At 39.2% G+C, this 19,594-nt stretch overlaps 1 protein-coding gene across 1 annotated transcript; it reads right to left on the bottom strand.

Annotated features, from left to right (window-relative positions):
• Nucleotides 1-14,785: 14,785 nt before the first annotated feature.
• Nucleotides 14,786-18,834, bottom strand: LOC145453236 (intelectin-1b-like). The gene is made up of 3 exons (XM_080331219.1): nt 18,440-18,834; nt 15,825-16,050; nt 14,786-15,445 (listed from the first exon to the last, which is right to left on the bottom strand). Exons 1-3 carry the CDS (start codon nt 18,706-18,708, stop codon nt 15,236-15,238), a joined length of 705 nt encoding a protein of 234 aa, XP_080187345.1. The 5' UTR covers nt 18,709-18,834; the 3' UTR covers nt 14,786-15,235.
• Between the last annotated feature and the right edge of the window lie 760 nt (nt 18,835-19,594).

Below are 19,594 nucleotides of genomic sequence, written 5' to 3'. Positions count from 1 at the left end.
CGCAAAGCATATTCGTTGTATGATTTGTCACTGGTGTGTAAAGGGTTAGGAATATTTTGAATGATAATATCTACTAGCTGTTTTGTTGTGAGAGCGATCATGTGATGACTCAGCACTTTTCGTTAGCAAAGTAGATTGATCTATGTGAAAGATGTAAGGACCGTGGCTAGAAACATATGTACTTTGTTGTTGGGGAACTGCTATGGTGTTGACATAACCCTCTGGAAGTGAGTATGCTTTTCTTTCACGAAAGTTTACGTGGCTCCGTTGTAATAAATTTGTGTTGACTAAACTCGAATGGATACTGCAATTGTGCTGGACTTATACATGGTATTCGCATACTGTACACATACAAACTTTTGTGTAAACAACTCTGATGTTTCTGTTAGTACTAGTTCTGTGTTGAACTATTTGATTATTAAGATACATGAACACCCATTCAGACAATAAAGGTCTTGTGATATCGAAACAGTTTGTAGAGTCTAACCAACCATTCTTTAGTTTCGTAATGTGAGAATATCGAGTAAAGTTAATTACTTAGTGCGATGTTAATATCCTTCGTACTTTTGTAAGAGTTGTGGGATAACATACAAAGTAACTAATTGACACAAACAAAATGGTGATATTGTGAAGATGATGCCGCAACAAGTGATATTTTGTATCGGGTGTTTGTACTTTAGGAATAGCGGAGTGTGCGATATTTTGGATATGTGTGCACGGTTGTTAACTACGGTTGTTCTTGGGTCTTGCATTGAGTAAATCATAACTATGTCTAGAATTCAAACACATCCAAGTAAGTTCTTTAGTGACTATGATTACATCTACTTTGACGAGAGGAAATGGGAAAATTAAAATGGATACTACTGACGAACAAAAAGTGCAAAATGGTTTTATCAGATTTAGGTGTAGGATATCTTTTCGATTTCTTTACCAGAGTGTGTTTTACAAATATCTCTAGTACACCAACGTATAGGGTACAATTATCAAACGCCGTACAAATTGTTTATGCGACGGCAACGACTTTGGGTTACTTGGTTTCGATCCTTTTGTAAAAGATTGTCGGACAATGGGGTTATAATCTTCTGTAATGATCGAGGTACGTGATCAAGTTTCCAATCAATTAATAATCGGACATACGACTTTGGTTTAACGAATCATAATATTTCTAAAATCATAAGACACAAATCGAAATCCATATCAATCAAGACCTTTGCATGCTCTGAGTTTTGTGATGGCGTTTATTTCACCTGATAGAAATGAACTTGTATCAATAGTAGCACGAAACGCATTTATCATTTTCGGTGTTATTGTTCACCCACTTCGACTGGTACTCGATGCCAAAAGTGATATTTTCTAATAACCTTTACCACAACATCGGGTTTAATTATCGTGAATAATTTAATAATCAAGTCGTGGTCGAGCATTACAAAATCTCATATAGCAAATCAATGTGTCAATCCTTATGTTTACAGTATGATACCTTTCAATGTAAAACCGGCGTTTGATTGTAAGAAATGAATTCTCAACTACGTTGGTCAGGCATTCAAATCCGGTATACTCAAATGTAATATGTTAATCTCAAACCACACACCGAGTAGTATTTACTTTGGTTTATAAAATATATCAAGTAGTAATTACTTTGTCTTGCAAAATAGTAACGACTTTTACAGTTGAAAAACAAAAGACGCGTCGTAGGGATATGAATACAACCGAACTTGCTATGGATTTTGGATTGTAGTGATTACTCGCGTAGTCTTGTCTACTTTTCGTAAGGATACTGTTGAGTTGGTTGGGTAAGTTACAAACGGATTGAATTGACAAGGTTTTTTGTATTTTACTCTTTTGTTTATGGGAAGATGCTAAAATGTTGAGACGTAATACTATTTCCGTTCACTCGATTACAACAAAAAATAACCTGATAGTTTGTTCAAGGTTTCGACAAATAGATTGAAATATTCCGATTTAACTCATCGCGTCGCAAGTCGATCGCGGTACGCACAAGTGGTTGTCAAGTTAGAAATATTTACAACAGGTGCTATTTCATTGATTGATTCTATTGTGTGTAGTAACACATTAAAATATCGCGATAGTATTTACTGAAACTCTATTTGATAAACGGTAAACTCAGTCGTGAATAGAGTTGTAAGTTTCAAGGATTGTTTCAAAGTATGATCTTGAAATGTGACTGGATCAAAGTTGGTAGTCATGTTTGTCAATATATCTCAATTCAGACTATGTCAAAGTCCAAATATTTCATTTTGGATTATCTGGATTTAACTTTAGTACATCCCGCGAATGGATTCCGATGCGGTACTATAACATTTTTGATAATAATGACTCAAGGATTTTCAATCAACAATACTGGAATTTTTTGGTAATGCTAGAGTTGCCAAATGATTAGTTGTGTGTTTTTGTTAAGTGTTTGATTTCAAGTTAATAAAGACAATAACTGTGTAATGCACATACTTGTGATTCTTGATTCTTGTAGAGTTATAGTTGGTATTGATTCTATAAGTGTGAAAACAGTGGCGCGGAATGTGCGAATAATTCGATGCGGCTGAAAGTCGGCGTCAGTAATATTCGGGTTACGTTCGATTCAACAAAAACGCGGTAAGGGATTTGTCAAAGGATTAGAGTTGTACCGATTTAAAACATTCAGATACGAATCGACTTGATTTGTGTAGTGAGTTTCATTTCAAGTTGGTAAACTAACACATTGATTGAATATTTTCATGGATCTTATCACGCAACTAAAGTCAGCCACTATTCTGGAGGCGTGAAACATATACCGATCGCGGGCGAGTGACAAATTGTCGGTTTTCCAATCACCGCCTGCGACGGTTCTGTGACAAACTAATTACCAAAATATTACCTTGTAGGCGGGTATGCGGAATTGCTATGTCTGAAGTATTATCCGGTGAGTGGTCGTTGGATTTTAAAATTATATCACACCCTTTTGAATAAGCGTTCACTTCACAAAGGATTAGAGTTAGAGCGGAAATAAGTGACAATTTGTCGCTATTCAAGTTACCGCGGTCTGTTATTCGTTACTTGTTAAATCTTACCAGCGATATCAAGTACTGTGACAAACTGATTACTAAAATTTCACCGCGTGAGCGATCGGTATGGTTATGACACCAAGTCGTGAAAGATGGTTATGACCGAGACATTATCTTGTCAGTGATCGCGGGGTTTTGCAAACTATTTCACAGCTATTTGAAGTGTTAATTCGTGAGCGTTGTTATTGTTGATATTCGAATCGCCGTCTACGCCGGCTCTGTGGTAAACTAAATACCAAAATATTACCTTGCAAGTGATTCCTAGACTTGGCAAACTATTTCACACCTTTTTTTGCTGAAAGTACGACATGCCGCCCGCAGTCTATACCGAAAGTACGAATCACGACCGCACCCATAAGAAATAAGACCCGCCGCCATAAGAAATAAGTGCCGCTCGCCACCCCGGGTTTCGTGTTAGCATCAATAGCCGCTCACCACCCCCGCCATAAGACGCAATAGCCGCATGCGACCGCGCCCATAAGAACACATGGCGAGTCACCACAGACCCCGTAAGAATACACGACAGGCGAATCACCGCCACCGCCTATAGCAAAAAAGGCGAGTCACGACCACCGCGGTTAGCCGTGAAACAATTCAGCGCGCAGGTCATTCGGAATATAGGTCGCACGCACTGCTTAATCCTTTTGCAAGCCACGTTTCCGTTTGTGCGGTTATTGTTGGTGACTATTCAACACCGCGCGAGAGATGGTTGAAAGCGCGAATCACGACCGCATCCATAAGAACACATGGTGAATCACCACAGAACCCGTAAGAATACACGACAGGCGAATCGCCGCCACCGCCTATAGCAAAAAAGGCGAGTCACGACCACGAGTTTTCACGGCGAATCACGACCGCGGCCTATACCCGAAAAGGCGAATCACGACCGCACCCATAAGAACACATGGCGAATCGCGACCCCGCCATAAGAGATAAGAGGCGCCCCGGGTTTCCAGGCGAATCGCCACCCCGCCCATAAGAGCCCCACGCACCTCACGACCGATCATACTAACTACTAACGCTCTGTATAATAAAGCAAACACATTACGTTCTTGGTTTCTGGCTCGCGGGCCGCATTCAAAATTTGAATCCATTCGCGGGCCACTCTACATCAAATTGAGATACCAAGCCCAATTCTATATTGCTTTTGTGATTATGAAGTGACCGACAACATGGGAATAATATCTATGTATTTGTATATTTAAAACATACCAAACACTGATTTGATGATGAACGAACGCGCGTCAAAAACATTGACGAGAATTCATAAGCTGTTCGTCCTCATTATAAAAATTAGCGATGAAAGCCGGCTGTCCTGATTCTCAGAACTGGATGTATGTTTGAATCTGTGAGCACTAAGCAGATCTCTGCTCAAAGATTTGCCGATTGCACTTTGGTTTAACACCAGGGCACATAATGCTGACAGCATCCTAACCATGTCACCTTTAAATACGTTTCTACAATATATAAATATCATATATAATAGATAAATAAATATAAATACTTCTACACATACAAATAACAGCACTAATAGTAATAAATTTGCTCGTTTTGCCAATCTAAAATTGCACTCATGGTCCGAATTAGGTCCCTTTCGTTTCACTTTCTGTGAGGTTCAGCAATTGAACCCTTTCACAATGCATGGGCTGCGAGGTCGGGCTATCGCGCAATCAACAAAATTTAAAAATATTATGATAAGCAAATCGCTTAATATTATCATGTTCAAATACATTAAGAAAAGTTTAACCAAATACAGAACGTAATTTGATCTTCGTACGCTTTTTACCAATATATAGTTTGACCACCCCTGATCTAAACCATATGTGGTTTCAGATGGATCGGATCTGAAAGTGACACTAATTTTGATTTGCCTTTGGAATCTGACAAATGGACTGGAACATCCTTAGCCATCACACCAAATCACTACCATCCATATACGATATCATCGGGGCATTAATAAACCAATACACCTGATTCCAAAAAAACGGAGATGCATTCAATTACTCATTCTCATCAGTCAAGGCAGGCGACCGGCCATCATCAGGATGTGACTCTCTAGTGGTCCGCTAAATATGTCCCCTGTTACCATATATCATACGTGTCAGGTCAATAAGTCGGAAAGGAAATGACTCACATGCACTGATGGAGCCATAGCTTATTTGACATTTGAATGACAGAACCGCGAAAATATAATAACGAACGTTAGCGCAGAGATTTACGTATACCATCCTAATTTACAGGAAACAAATCATACGAACTTGAAAGGGCTTATACGCTCACGAAGTTGAATATTGTATCGATAGAAGATAGAGACCTTTCAGCGAATTGCGTCATCGGAGTACCATTCGGCACATGCCAGATCATGACGTTTTTCGCATCCGATGCGAAGTATGCCGGATTCTTGTAGTCGTCGCTCGCGGCAGAAGTCGATAGTCCATAGGTCATTGTATTTTCCCAGAAGCTAGAATAGGTCGGGGTCATTCCTTCTTTGCTTGACCATCGATCACCCGCTGTACATTTCCCTTGAATATCGTTTTCATGCACAGAGGCGACAAGGGTCCAACCTCCTGCTGCCGTTTCCATGTCACGATAGGTTTGGAACACGTTACCCTTAAAATAACAAGAAGACAATACTGTGACATAATCAACACGATACTTTGTATTGCATAGTGATACAAATGACGTTATTTGCCAAGTAAATTGTTTTGCGCCATTTTTTTAACCATGAGTGCATGAACACGTGATTTTAGATTCTGGATAAGGCTTGTGAACCAAAATCGCACATCATGTAGCGAATACATAGCATTTCGAAAACTCGTTTGTACAAATAAAGACTGTCATACTGCGGACATGCAATATACTTACCTCGAGATCCTTCAGATAATAGAGTCCGTTAACAGAAGACGTGTTTTGCTGTTTGATTTTCGCACAACTGGATGCAGGGTTTGTGATCATTCCTAGTATGTGGGAGTCTGAGCGGAAGAAAGGGTATTCAGATGAATGTTTATAAATAGGCTACATTTAACCAACGACACTTTTGCCTCGCCACACAAACTTTATATTGAGTCTTTTTGTGTTATATCTGATCGATACGATTGTAGTTATGTGACGGGCCATCATTTGGTCAATTATTTTCGTATCCGCGCAAGTTTTCATCATGTATTTGGTTGGGATATTGATTTCGGGCAAAGTGGGATTTCGATCATATTTGCAGACAATCCTTTCTGTATGCATGTGTTTTAATAATTCGTAAGGAGTTGAAAGTCCCATCAATTCTACCTCCAAGAGCTCAGATACTGAAAGCTGAAGATGTGATGAACGAATATAACCTATAAATCTGTACCCACCATTTATTTCCTTTTCGATTCGAATATTTTCCTTCAGCAATTTTTGTAAAGCGAGTGATATATCGCTGGATTCATTATTGCTTTCGTGCGAATCTGGAATTATAATTTTTGGTGAATTTGAAATTGTTATTATTTTGGCCCGAATTCCACCTCTTCATGTAGTTATTTAGCCATGGCGAGACGATAAAGGTGATAAAAAAATGACGATACGGCAGTGTTGTCAAAGGTATACTGTTGATCTGTCAGCACCATGACGTTATAATCGAATATTTCCAGGATAGCTAAATGAGCGTTTTGCTATTTGTGAGTTGTGATCAAGCCGGGTATGTGGAAGTCTGAGCGAAAGAAAGGGTATTCAGATGAATGTTTATGAATACATTTTAACAGCCAACGCTCCTGCCTAGCCACACAAACTTTACATTAAGTCTTTTTACGTTATATCTGATCGTTACGACAATTTTTGACATCATTGGTCAATTATTTCCGTATATCCACGCCATTTTTCAATATGTAATTGGTAGGGATTTTTATTTCGTACACAGATTTCGATCATATATACCAGTGGTCGGGAACCTATGGCTCTTTTGGGCAAAAAATATGGCTCTTTGCGAATTTTTTATTTTTGTGCCTAATTTATCTATACTTCAGCAACTTGTTCTTAAATCTTCAACACGACCAGTATAAATATTCTGGTGGCAGTATAAACATGTCTTTGAGAGTTTAATACAATGGCATGTTCGGGATTAGAGGCTCGGACCCCATTTTCAAAATCCTCAAATTTAAGTGGCTGTCGCGCCAGCGACCAATATCACTCCCGAATTCGGTGTACCCGCCACGAAATCTTGGATTGCACGATAAGTTGATTGATCAACGAGAGTAGGATACGTGGCGGCACTTATATCACAATGCAGTTTTCAAATACACATTGTTTTCCTGAACTACGGCGAGAAATGAACCACCGGGGAAGTGACATTCACAATTACAAATTCAAATCACAAACAACGCCATAGCTATCCACTTTCTTGATTGATAGTCGCTGTTAAAATTTAGGCGTGTGGCGCAACGTTATGTTATCGCCGAATACTTTGAGAATTTAGAAGTCGAATCGAAGTCAGTGCGACAATTACATTCGATTAATATCAGTTAATATAAATTATATGATATTTGCGATGAATTGCGCTATCAGAAGTAAAGCATCGCCCAGCCGTGCCTCACCTATGCTTTACCTCTCCATTTACACTTTATTTTCAAACAATAAATAGGCAAGCTGCGTGATTTTGGTACTAAAAATGTTCAAAATCTAGTGTAGACAGGTGGCTAAAACTGTTTAAAAAGTAGATAAATACTTTTACTGTTGTATACGTCTGTTGGAAATCTAAATGGTAATTGTCTTAAGCTTCGGAAAATATGATATGCCTCTCAGTGCAATACAGTTAAAAATATATAACTTGCAAAAGATTTATGTAACTCAAGTTTGCATAGGCCAACTTATTACTCAAATAAAGGCAACCAGCATGATTAGTATGAGTTTTTACTGATAACATACGGTACAAACGACGAATCCCATGCAGTGCTTTCAAATTTGCGCTACCATGACGTCACGATTTTTTTCAATTGTGACGTAATAGTTGACTGAAATGTATGGCTCTTTGGGAGTTCAAATGGAAAATATAGGGTCAATATGGCTCTTCGGACGAAAAAGGTTCCCGACCACTGATATATACAGACAACTTTTCTATGTACATGTGTTATAGTGATTCGGAAGGAGTTAAAAGTCACATCACTTCAGATATACTTAAAGCTGGAGATGCGATGAACGAAAATAACCCATGAAGCAGTACCCACCGTTTATTTCCATTTTGAGTCGAATATTGTCGTTCAGCAATTGTTGTAAAGCGACTGATATACTGCTCAATTTGACACTACTTTCGTGCGAAGCTGGAATTATAATTTTTGATGAATTTGATATTGTTATTTCCGTTCGAAATCTACCTCCTAATATAGTTATTCGACCATGGCGGGAATTCAAATTGATAACAAATTGACGATACAAAAAAATGCGATACATCAATGTTGTTAAAAGCATACTGTCGTTACTGTCGGCGTTACCGAAGAAGAAGCCGCTATGAATGTATGAAACGTGACAAAGTTTTGTAAAACTGTTACGATTCAGATGTGCTGCATTCTCATATTTTCAAATCCCTTCATATAGCCTTCCATGAGCCGAGCCTTCATACTTGGGCCCAATGGTGCATCATACTAACATACATACGGAGTCGATATGCAGTTATGAGTAATACGAAGCCTATATTGATTGGTATGCAATATGCAGAGGTGGTCAATAACGAAGTACTTCTACTTTTTCGAAGTAGTCAAGTGGTTTCTGCTACTTCTGGTACGTACTCAAGTAAATCAAATTTCGACTACTTCTATTTAGTAATATTCTGTGATCGAAACCATCGGTGAATATAATTTAGGTAGCCGGTAGTGTGGTTCCGTTCGCATTGCATTTCAACTGCGGGCCGCTCTATGCATAGCGCTGGCAGCATAACAAAATCAACACTAAACGAGCACGTACCTTGAAAATCTCATACACTTTACTTGCTTTGTTATAAAATTTTGCTCGAAATATCCAGCCTTCCGCTTTTGAATATTTAGTGACTCTCTGCTGTAAGCTTGACCCGCAATCACACAACATCACGAGTGAAATACACTACAGGTAGTCAGCAAATGATGCTTATTCCATCAATCATTTAGATTGATATCGTTGTCTGATGTAAGAAATCTAGCAGGCGTACGAGGTTAATCTTGGCTACATATGTTTACGGCAGGGGTGGGCAACCTGCGGCCGTAGAACGGAATTTGTGCGGCCGTGACAAGTAATGTAACTAGTATGTGCTTGCGGCCGTCGACAGGAAAATTGAATTTACGAATTGACTGCCGAATATTTGAGAGATTTTGACTAATCCTAAAAATTTCTTCGCGCTAGGCGCGTTTCAATGAAATTCATCGCTTTTTTTCATTTTCATATAGCATCGCCCTTCGAATTCTGAGCCCCACAGTACAGATGAGAACAGCAGAGGAAAAAGATGAAACATACATATAAATACCAACTTCAAATCGTGTGCTTCTCACGAAAGAAATTTTTTTCTGGTACGTTTGGGCGATTCCCACATATTTCTAATATACATGATACACCCCGATGGGAGGTCAAGAAATAGCAGCATGCAACAAAGTGAACAATGACAATCATTTATACCTTGCTCCAAATACTCGAAAACACGACTCCAACCAACTCTACCGTTGAGTCCGATCTCATGGACTCAGAAATAATAAATATTTAATAGCAATATGCGAATCTACTAATATTAATGACGAAATTCATTCGTGAATAGGAAAATATTTTCGCGCTTCGCGCGACCAGAACGTTTCGCAGTACCTATTTATGACATGACCAGTCTTACGATTTCGGTGGGTATAGTAAGCCTATATGAAGAAGTAGACTGGTCTGGTGTTCACCGGAATTCGACATGGACAGCTTAACATGGCTATTAGACGTCCAGTAAGTTGATTACGACTATGTCCTCGGATGCGACCGTAGGCTACACAATAAATCGAAACGTGGCCGTGAATAGCAAAACGGTTGGCCACCCCTGGTTTACTGTATCATGAAAACCAAATCCGTGCTATTGGGGTGTTTGCTACTTCTGTATAACTTGTTAATGGGGTAATATCGGTAGCAAGTATACAAACCCGTTTTACATTCTGCTCAATATCAACGTAACAATACTCAGACACTGAATACTTTTTCCGATCTAGCCCAGACGTTAAGGCGTAAGCTTATATTCCCTTGCAAGTCTTCGTCGATATTATTGGCAAAGCGACGGAATATATTGATTTTATGGGATTATTATACAATTTGATTGCCCCAGGTGATAGATTTGGCGACGTTTCATTCGTCAATCTATGCATCATTATTGTGGCATTATGTGGCCCGAGTCGTCACTAGGTATCGTGGACATTAATACAGGCTATCACTGCACTCAAATGTAGGGAGGGAATTAGCAATATGACGTCACGTGACGTCATTAGGTTCACGTTCGCGTTTATACAGAACATTTCAAAAAGGTTTGGGTACACACGAACCCGAACCTTTCAGAGGTTCACACCATCCGTAGTATTTGTATTTCTCTCTCAATTCCAAGTATCATATTTGAAGCTCTAATTATAGTTTTAGTTCTTTTGTCTGGAGAACATCATTTTAAGTATAAGTGCCTCTATTTTTCTAAAATAAAGATACACAATATGGCATTTTTGCGATCCGCGATAATTTCTATTAACGTATACTAATCGCCCAAACTGTTAACACCGTATCCGATACAACTTCGTCGTATTGCTCTTCGCCTAAACTACGGCCCTCATATGGAGAGGGCGTCATGCCATGATATTTTCAAAGCGGGATGTTCGAGTAAACAAAGCATTGGTAAAGCATTTACATATCAATAGTCAATACTATCATCTGCATCGCATGATGCGGACGAATGCTTATTCTACCGAAAATTGACACCTCCTGGGATGCGTCAAATTGAATGAAGCTCTCTACACCTTCCGCATAGCTCCATTTGTAGCTTTTGCCAGTCCATGCGAACAAATTACGATCGTTTTCACAACTACTTACTTTAAACGTATTCAATTCTACTTCTACTTCAAGTAGCTTTAGGCTGCTTTTAAACATACTACTTCTACTCGTACTTGAGTAGATTTTTGCCTTGCTACTTCTACTTCTACTTGGGGAGCTTTCTCGACTCATATTGCCACACTGTAGACATGTCTAACAGCATGGAAGCAGTGAATGCGATGACGACACAATGAGCTATGACGTCCGACATTGATATTCCGTTATCGATTCTCAATGGTTAAAGCGCGTAGATTATTTTACCAATGCGGCGACACTATACGTTACCTAGAAATTGTATAATTTAATGCTACGATAATATCTTACCCGTCCGCCATTCAGCTTGGTGTGAAAAATGAAGTCCGAACAAAGCTAGGATCAGACAGAGGAAGACAATACAGACAGCGACAAATATCTTCGTTGAACGATAGCTGCAGCATATTCTTGGTTCCGAATAATCACTGGCGTCAACGATTTTATCACTGATTGTGTTTTCCAACACGCAATTCTTCTCGGTGGTATTCAGGGAATGCTTGGTTCCGTGACCCCATGATGTTGTGGCTGCACGCTCATACTGTTCATATTCGGCGTTGCTAGTAAGAGTGCTGAGCGATCTATTGTCTGCGTAGTAATATGCCTCTATAGCAGACATTCCGCACTTTGTGGAATCAGGCACGGGCGACAGGGCATTGGAAAGTGGGTAATCGTAGCTAAAATGAAGCCAAATTCATGTTTGATGTCGTAAATAGATTTGGCGGGGATATTTTCGTTTTCCTGTATCGCTGTTATTAGCCTACGCACAAGGCTTGGGCGCCACCGTACAGTTAATATAGATATAAAAATGCCGGAATCAAGCATCCTGCGGCAGGCGCAATTCGCGATATAAATATCTAATTGGCTTCGAGATAGGGTCATGAAATCAGATTCGACATGGTGAACTCGTTCACGGTATAATATCAGATCACTCGCGGTATATGGCAAATGGCCACGTCCCACCGAAATGTGAGAATGGTTGTTCCGAATTCGTTCAGCAACCCCATATAATAAATTATATCTATATAACATCGTAACCGACCCCTGAACCGCAATTGCATGCACCTAATATTACTTGATTCGACAAAAGATAGGAAGAAGACTTCGCAATTCCTATATTATTGAATGCCTGTCTTTCCCTAAGCGCGCGAAATGCGCGTGCTGAATGCAGCACACAAGAAAATAGTTATTATCAGTAATTGGATCATATTCCGGTATATATACTTTCAGGTAAAATTCGTATTATTTCAAACCCTTGTATCACTGTCTAAGCTAGGACTCAGATGATATTTCACACATAACAATCGGATCACTGCAATGTTACGCAGTCGCGCTAACACCCCGGAAAATCAAAATCAACTCTATGTTAGATGTGAAACATTTTCTGCGTAGAGCAATCGGCCGTATCATCAACCTTTACCTTTTTGCGAATATTCGAATATTTCTGGGAAATTTCCCATATAATTACTTTTACTCATACACTGATTACTGAATACTTGCTCACAATGGAAGTGACCACGATGTGCACCCTCATTAATAGAGATATCTCTTAGTAAGCCCTCGTTAAAATGATTCTAGTGAAGGTAATTAGGTGGAGAATGAATGAAGTACGCATGAGTAAGGTCATATCCCCTAAAATCAACATCTTTCGTCGCTTTGCCAAAATTTTCGACGTGAACTTGCAGGGGAATATATGTCCTAGGCCAGACCGAACAATGTATTTGGCGTCTGAGTATTACTACGTTGATATTGAACAGAGTGCAAAACGGGTTTCTATAAACTTGCCACCGATATTACCCCATTTACAAATTATGCAGCACACACCTTGATCACACGGATTTGGTTTTTATGACACAATAAACATATGAAATCAAGCTTGACCCAGTGGACCTGCTAGATGTTTTACATCAGACAACGATAACAACTTCATTGATTGGTTGATGAAGCTTCATTCCTTGACTTCCTACATGCAGTGTATTTTGCTCTTGATGTTGTGTGATTGCGGGTCAAGCTCACATAGCAGACAGTCACTAAATATTCGAGCAAACTTTTGTAACAAAGCAAGCAACATTTTTGTAATTGTCAAGCTGCTTGCTCGTTTAGTGTTGATTTTTTATGCTTCCAGCGCCATGCACCAACGTCCAGCGCCATGCACGCGCAATTGAAATGCAATAAATTTCAACCAAAGATGTTATAATGAAGTGAGAATTGTAATATATATATGCGGATGCAAGGGATGAATTACGAAAAAAAGTACCTAGAATATGTTTTTATGGTATAAGGCATGGGAATCGGACTGAAAACCACAACATTTTGAAAGTCGATCAATTCTGAACAACTCTAATATATATATAAATAAGGTTCACAGTGCAGCACCTACGAAGGTCCGTTTGTGAACGTGACCCTCAAAATTTTTGAAGTTCGCACACAGAACGCGAACGTGAACCTCACGTTCACACCATCCCTAATAGCTTTACAATACATCATTGATGAGTTAGCTAAGTTTTGAACATCCTTCACCTCTTCAAATCTATGTATAGAAGAGCTGAACCCACAGCTCAACAACGGTGTCATAATACAAATTATACTTTTTGTTCTTCATTATGTAGTACAGTTTATCCCTACCCCACTCCCAAATAGAGTAGGATCAATTACATTAATTCAGTTCAATTACAATTACAATTATAAATTCTATTACAATTACTCATTGCTGAAAATATAAAATGACAATAATAAATACTGGTAAACTTGTATTTAATTACACTTGCAATTACAATTACTAATAAACATGTAATTGATGCGGTAAAGAGGTGCTCTTTGACAGCGGTAGCGACGTTATGAGCAACGATCCCAAGGTATTCATGTTTCATTCATGATACGTAGAATACCCTTGGATTAAAAAAATAACTCGAACGTATTCGAACTGTTCCTAATCAAGAGTACTGAAACCAACTAACAGCGAATACGCCACAAGACAGTCAATAAAATGTAATCAAACGAATACTCCGAGCTGAGTACGGCAAATGAAAAGTAATTGGCAAGGCGTCAGCGATAATGATGATACCAAGAAGGTGTGTAAAAGTATAATAAATGCAAAAGGAAAGAAGCTCCTGATAACCACGAATTACAAAATTTTGGTTCGCATTTACATTTTCATTTGCTCAAAAACTTTTACATTGCATTTGTTGAACATTAGGGTGCGGAAAGTTTCTGGCCCCAGTAAATTTTCCTAAGAGCGGAGGCAAGATTGGGATAACATCTCTACAAATGTGTGATCAAGTTTGATGAAGCCTTGGTTGAATCTTGAATTTCTTTTTGTAATTGTTGCAGCAAGCCTAGTTAAAAAAAACTCTGACCGTGGTGTGGGAAATGGGTCAGCACGTTTTTCAGAAGAGTTTATTTGTTGTTGATCAATTTTTGAAACAATAAGATTTAGTTTAACTCACGGGTTCTTAAACATTTTTCAGACACGCCTCCCTTCATGACAGTGAAATTATTCGTGCCCCCCTTGTGGTCATATCACACAATGAAACCAAAATGTTAGCCATCCGTACAGATGGTTTGATGGTATGGAATGACTGACTGACTGACTGTTGATGAGAGAATTCTCCAATATGAAGTTCGGATGGTTGCATGGTTGCATGGTTAGCATGGTTGAGTTATGTAATTAATGAGTCACTCATAGAACACCGATGTAAATAGGCTAATTATTTTATGTTGTGATTGTCAGGTTTCAATAACAATGTAATTGAAATTATAATTGGACAAATTTTTATCAAATTACAATTATAATTACAATTACACAAAATAGAAATGCTTCAATTACAATTACATGAAAAAGATCACAGAGCTGTAAAATCGTATTGTAAGTATACTGATTTATCGTCATAATCGTGATGGTTACGTAAGTAAGATGCTTGACTTTGGTTAGGCCGTCATTATGCTACTGCGGTGATCGGTGAAATCGAGTTTTACGCCCCTGTGATACACAGATGACAATGACATCAATGGTTTTCCAGAAAGACTGCACAAATTAGCCACGTGCAATACATAGTGTCGGTATTCACAGAGAGTAGGATTATCTCTCGCAATCGATATATTCCTGAAGACGATCCATGTCATCATCGATAAAATATCATCACAGCACTCCTCGTAAGCTCCGGCTTCGCATATCCTTGTTCCATCATTGCGAAGTCGTTGGACATGTGGGTATACGGACTGGCGGAGGTGGTTCCAATGCAAAAGCTTTCAGTGTAGGTACGACTCTGGCCTTTGATCCTGAGTCCCGGACAGACGGCGGCAATATAAGTCGCATATTCCACCATTCGAAACTGAACATATTAAATAGTTTCAATCTGTCACAACACCTAAAACCTTAATAGAAACGATATTATCATAACCAGGCCTAATTTGGACATAGACACCTCATGAAAATGCGAATAATACACATCACTTTCCAAAATGCCAACTTATTTGAAGGGAATTTACTTGAAACGACTTCGAGCGAATTAAAACGGACAGAAATGTAGGTTTTTAGCCGTTTTCCTGTTTGTAGTCATCTGTTGGCTACACTTGAGTACAGTAGGCTAGTTGACGCCGCATAGATGTCGAATGTATTTCCCAAGAAATTTTATAAACAGTGGCCGATTGCGATTGACGCATTCTGATGTCAGACTGCATGATAACAATCACCTTCTATAATCAAATCACCTGTATGTATCCCTCCTCAACGACATTCTTCAGAGAGCTTTTGTACGTTACCGACACTGTTGTATTATTTTCTGTATCCCAGACTATTGGTATAGCAGGACCGTCGTCCGACCCATCAACCGCGTATGTAGCTGATTGCATCGTATAATTTCGAGCGAATAAATACCTGAGATTGCCTCCGTACGATTGTAAGAAGTGGCTTTCGGTGTGGTATATCAGCAACACTCTGTGAGATAGGGGAGATAAGGTACCGATGGATCAAAAATTGCAAAATGATCTCTGGCCCTCAAATCTTTAGCCCAGAATAGCAGATCTTTGCTGTCCAAGCTCTACCGATTGCGGACATTTACATTAATATCCGCCTTTTCAAAAATATTTAAAAACGTTTATGTTTTGTTACTCGAACGTATCATCTCTTAGACATACGCTAGAAAGCTACAGCAAGCCAATGAAAAGAGTTTCGTCGCCGCCTTCAAGAATAAAATAGATTATATCAACTCAAATGTTGGCATAAACACGTTGCGATTCACGCTCAAACTCACAAAATTAATGGCCCATATGTATTACCCGCTAATCGACATTTTGGCTTTCAAATACCTCGTTATGGTGATAAAACATCGAATGCAACTGTGATTTCCAGCATCTATATATGTAGCCGTTTTTCTGTTGTCAAGTGATTAGTTGGTTCAACTATTTTGCTTGATTTGGCTATATGTTACCATCGCCACCCACTTTATAAATATTGTAATTGAATTGAAAATGATCCACTCGAGGATGGTATTGAATTAAAAAATATGTGCTATTATATACTTTGATACAAGCGCTATATACTTGGCATCAAATATTGTGGCGGGCTTGTAAGTGTGGAATGCGATATAGAAAAAGGCATACGTCGATCCAAATTTATTTTACACCCCCTAAAGCGTAAATCAACTGTCACAGACCCCATAACTCACGCAGGTCGACGTTTTTTGCATGTGAGAAAAGATGCTGTCAGCATACCATTGTGGACAAATTCGCGTACTGTAATCATGGGATTATCACGGATAAATTTTCAAGTATTTTCGGTCCCAGTGTCTCATCGGTACCGCATCTCACCTACAGCCAACATTACGTTCTTGATAATTGTGTTGTGGGAGCCCGGTTTTCGATCAAGTGGCCTAGGCCTAATTCATATGTGGTTAGAGATTGATATGATCTGAAATTGACACCAATTGTGATTTACTTTCGGAAACTAGCAAGTGAATTGGAACATCCATTGCCATCACACCACGTCATTACCATGCATTTACGATATTATCAGTTCGTCAGTAAATCAATGCACGCAACGCGATAGTAATGATTCGGTAGAGCGAGATGCAGTCAATGACTCATTCTTATCAGTAGGGCGATTTTTTTCAAAAATTTGTTCAAACTGTAGCGTTAGGTCAAAAAATGTCAAAATTGCTCATAGAGTCAACATTTTTTGCAACCTGCATTTCGTTTCTATCGTAAGATTTTGCACCGTCGGTGAACTTATCATTTGACATTTTACAACTTGTAGCCTACTTTATGGGCCTACCGTTGTAGACAGCCCATCGTCGGCTCATTGTGAATCATAAACATTCAAATGAAATAAATAGGTTGACGCGGTGTTATGCTCAACGTACCGCAATATCCTAACTGAAGCAAGACTGCGTGGATATTGTATGGTTCTTATATCAAGAAGCGCATGATGAAAAATTATGATGTACACACAGCATTGTCAGAATGAAGCAACACGGTTTGTCACCAGCAGTGTACACACAACTTCAGTGTTGTCAGCCAACAACTGCTGCTGTTGAACGTTCTTTCTCCATTCTTGGCAAGCTATACTTAGTAAGGACAGACACTTACTGCCCGAGAATATAGAAAAGTATATTTCGTTGTTGTACTACAACAAATTTTAATGATTTTTACCAGTGATGTAACTGTTGCAATTCTTCATAGGGCCTGATTTCGTTAAAATAAAGATTTTTCATGTTAGAATTTGTCCGTTTTTGAGTCAGAAACGTTTTTGCCACGTCAAACTACTTCGTAAGGACAGACAGTTCCAACCAGAAATGAAGATAAATAGCACGATTCTAACATTATGTGGGAAAACACCTAATTTGCATACGCTAAGTCAAAATTTTGGACAAAATTTATTTTTTTAAGGTCAGAAATGTCAAAATTTTGATTTTTCAGGTCTTTATCTTCCGTATTGTAGGTCAAATAAAAATTGCCTTACTTATCAGTCATCGCATGCAACCGTCCGTCAGCAGGATGCGACTGTCAATCGGTCCGCTAAATATGACTTGTAATATTATTTATGGAGAGTTTTCTAGTATCCTACAACTATTTTTAAAATCAGCGACATTTACCTTTTACCACATATCATACGCACCAGGTCAATAAGTCGGAAAGGAAATGAGTCACATGCACTGATGGAACCACACATAATCTGACATCTGAATGACAGAACCGCATAAATATAATAACGAACGTTAGCACAGAGATTCACGTATACCTTACGATTTACATGAAACCTATCACACGAACTGGAAATGGCTTCGGTACACGATATTTAATATTGTATCGATAGAAAATAGAGAAACCTTTCAGCGAATTGCGTCACAGGAGTACCATTCGGCACATGCCAGATCATGACGTTTTTCGCATCCGATGCGAAGTATGCTGGATTCTTGTAGTCGTCCCTCGCAGCTGAAGTCGATAGTCCATAGGTATCTGTATTTTCCCATAAGCTAGAATAGGCCCGGGTCATTCCTTGTTTACTTGACCATGGATCACCCGCTGTACATTTCCCTTTAATATCGTTTTCATGCACAGAGGCGACAAGGGTCCAACCTCCTCCTGCCGTTTCCATGTCGCAATAGGTTTGGAACACGTTACCCTCAAGATTACAAAAGATAATGCTGTGACATGATCGACCCAATACTTTGTATTGCTTATTGATACAACCAATGTTATTTTTCAAAGTCAAAGCAGTTTGCAGATAGATGGATTGTCTACACCAGTGGTTCTCAACCGCCGGTCCGCGACGACTTTTTTGCCGGTCCGCCAGGTATTTTAAATTTTTATACCTTAATTTCAAGAGGCAAAATGTTGAAGGCTTGTCAATTGATGAAATAAATAAAACATCAAATTTTGAACATGTTCAGAAGTTTATGTGTTAATATTAGGCCTGGAAACATGTTCGATTTAACTTATTTAAGTTCAAGCCGTCTCCGATTCATTCATTTTGTGGATGGCCCCGTATCGCTGTTTTCAGGTGTTTTCGTGCGGCGTATTACGTGTCTCGTGGTAGTGTGAAATGAGCAAGGTGCTTGGTCCGATTCCGAAACGCTTCTTGTATAGATATTCTCGAAGAGAAGAGTATCATCAGAGTTGGCGTGGATGGTTAGTCATGACCTTCGGCGCGAAACACTGTAATCGACTTCAGATAACTTACCTACTGATAGATGCGCAACACGTGCCAAACGGTTGAGTACCCAGATGTCGCCAAAGATTGCTGGTCGCTCAGTAAACAGATATTGTATGCCCGCGGCCGGACAGCATTATGTCTGGGGTAGATTCGAACTGTATTGCCACTCGGACACCACATCTGGGGCATGTTCGCGCTTTGTTGCCACTCGGATATCATGTCTGTGGCATGATCGTAGTGTGTTGCACCACTCGGACATCATATCTGGGGTAGATTCGGACTGTATTGCCACTCGGACATTATATCCGGTGTAGATTTGGACTGTGAT

Source organism: Botryllus schlosseri, chromosome 13 (assembly GCF_051294905.1).
Source record: "Botryllus schlosseri isolate E-star chromosome 13, Bs_hap1, whole genome shotgun sequence".
Classification (NCBI taxonomy): domain Eukaryota; kingdom Metazoa; phylum Chordata; class Ascidiacea; order Stolidobranchia; family Styelidae; genus Botryllus; species Botryllus schlosseri.
Note: the sequence above shows the minus strand (reverse complement) of the source record. Positions and strands in the feature narration are given on the sequence as shown.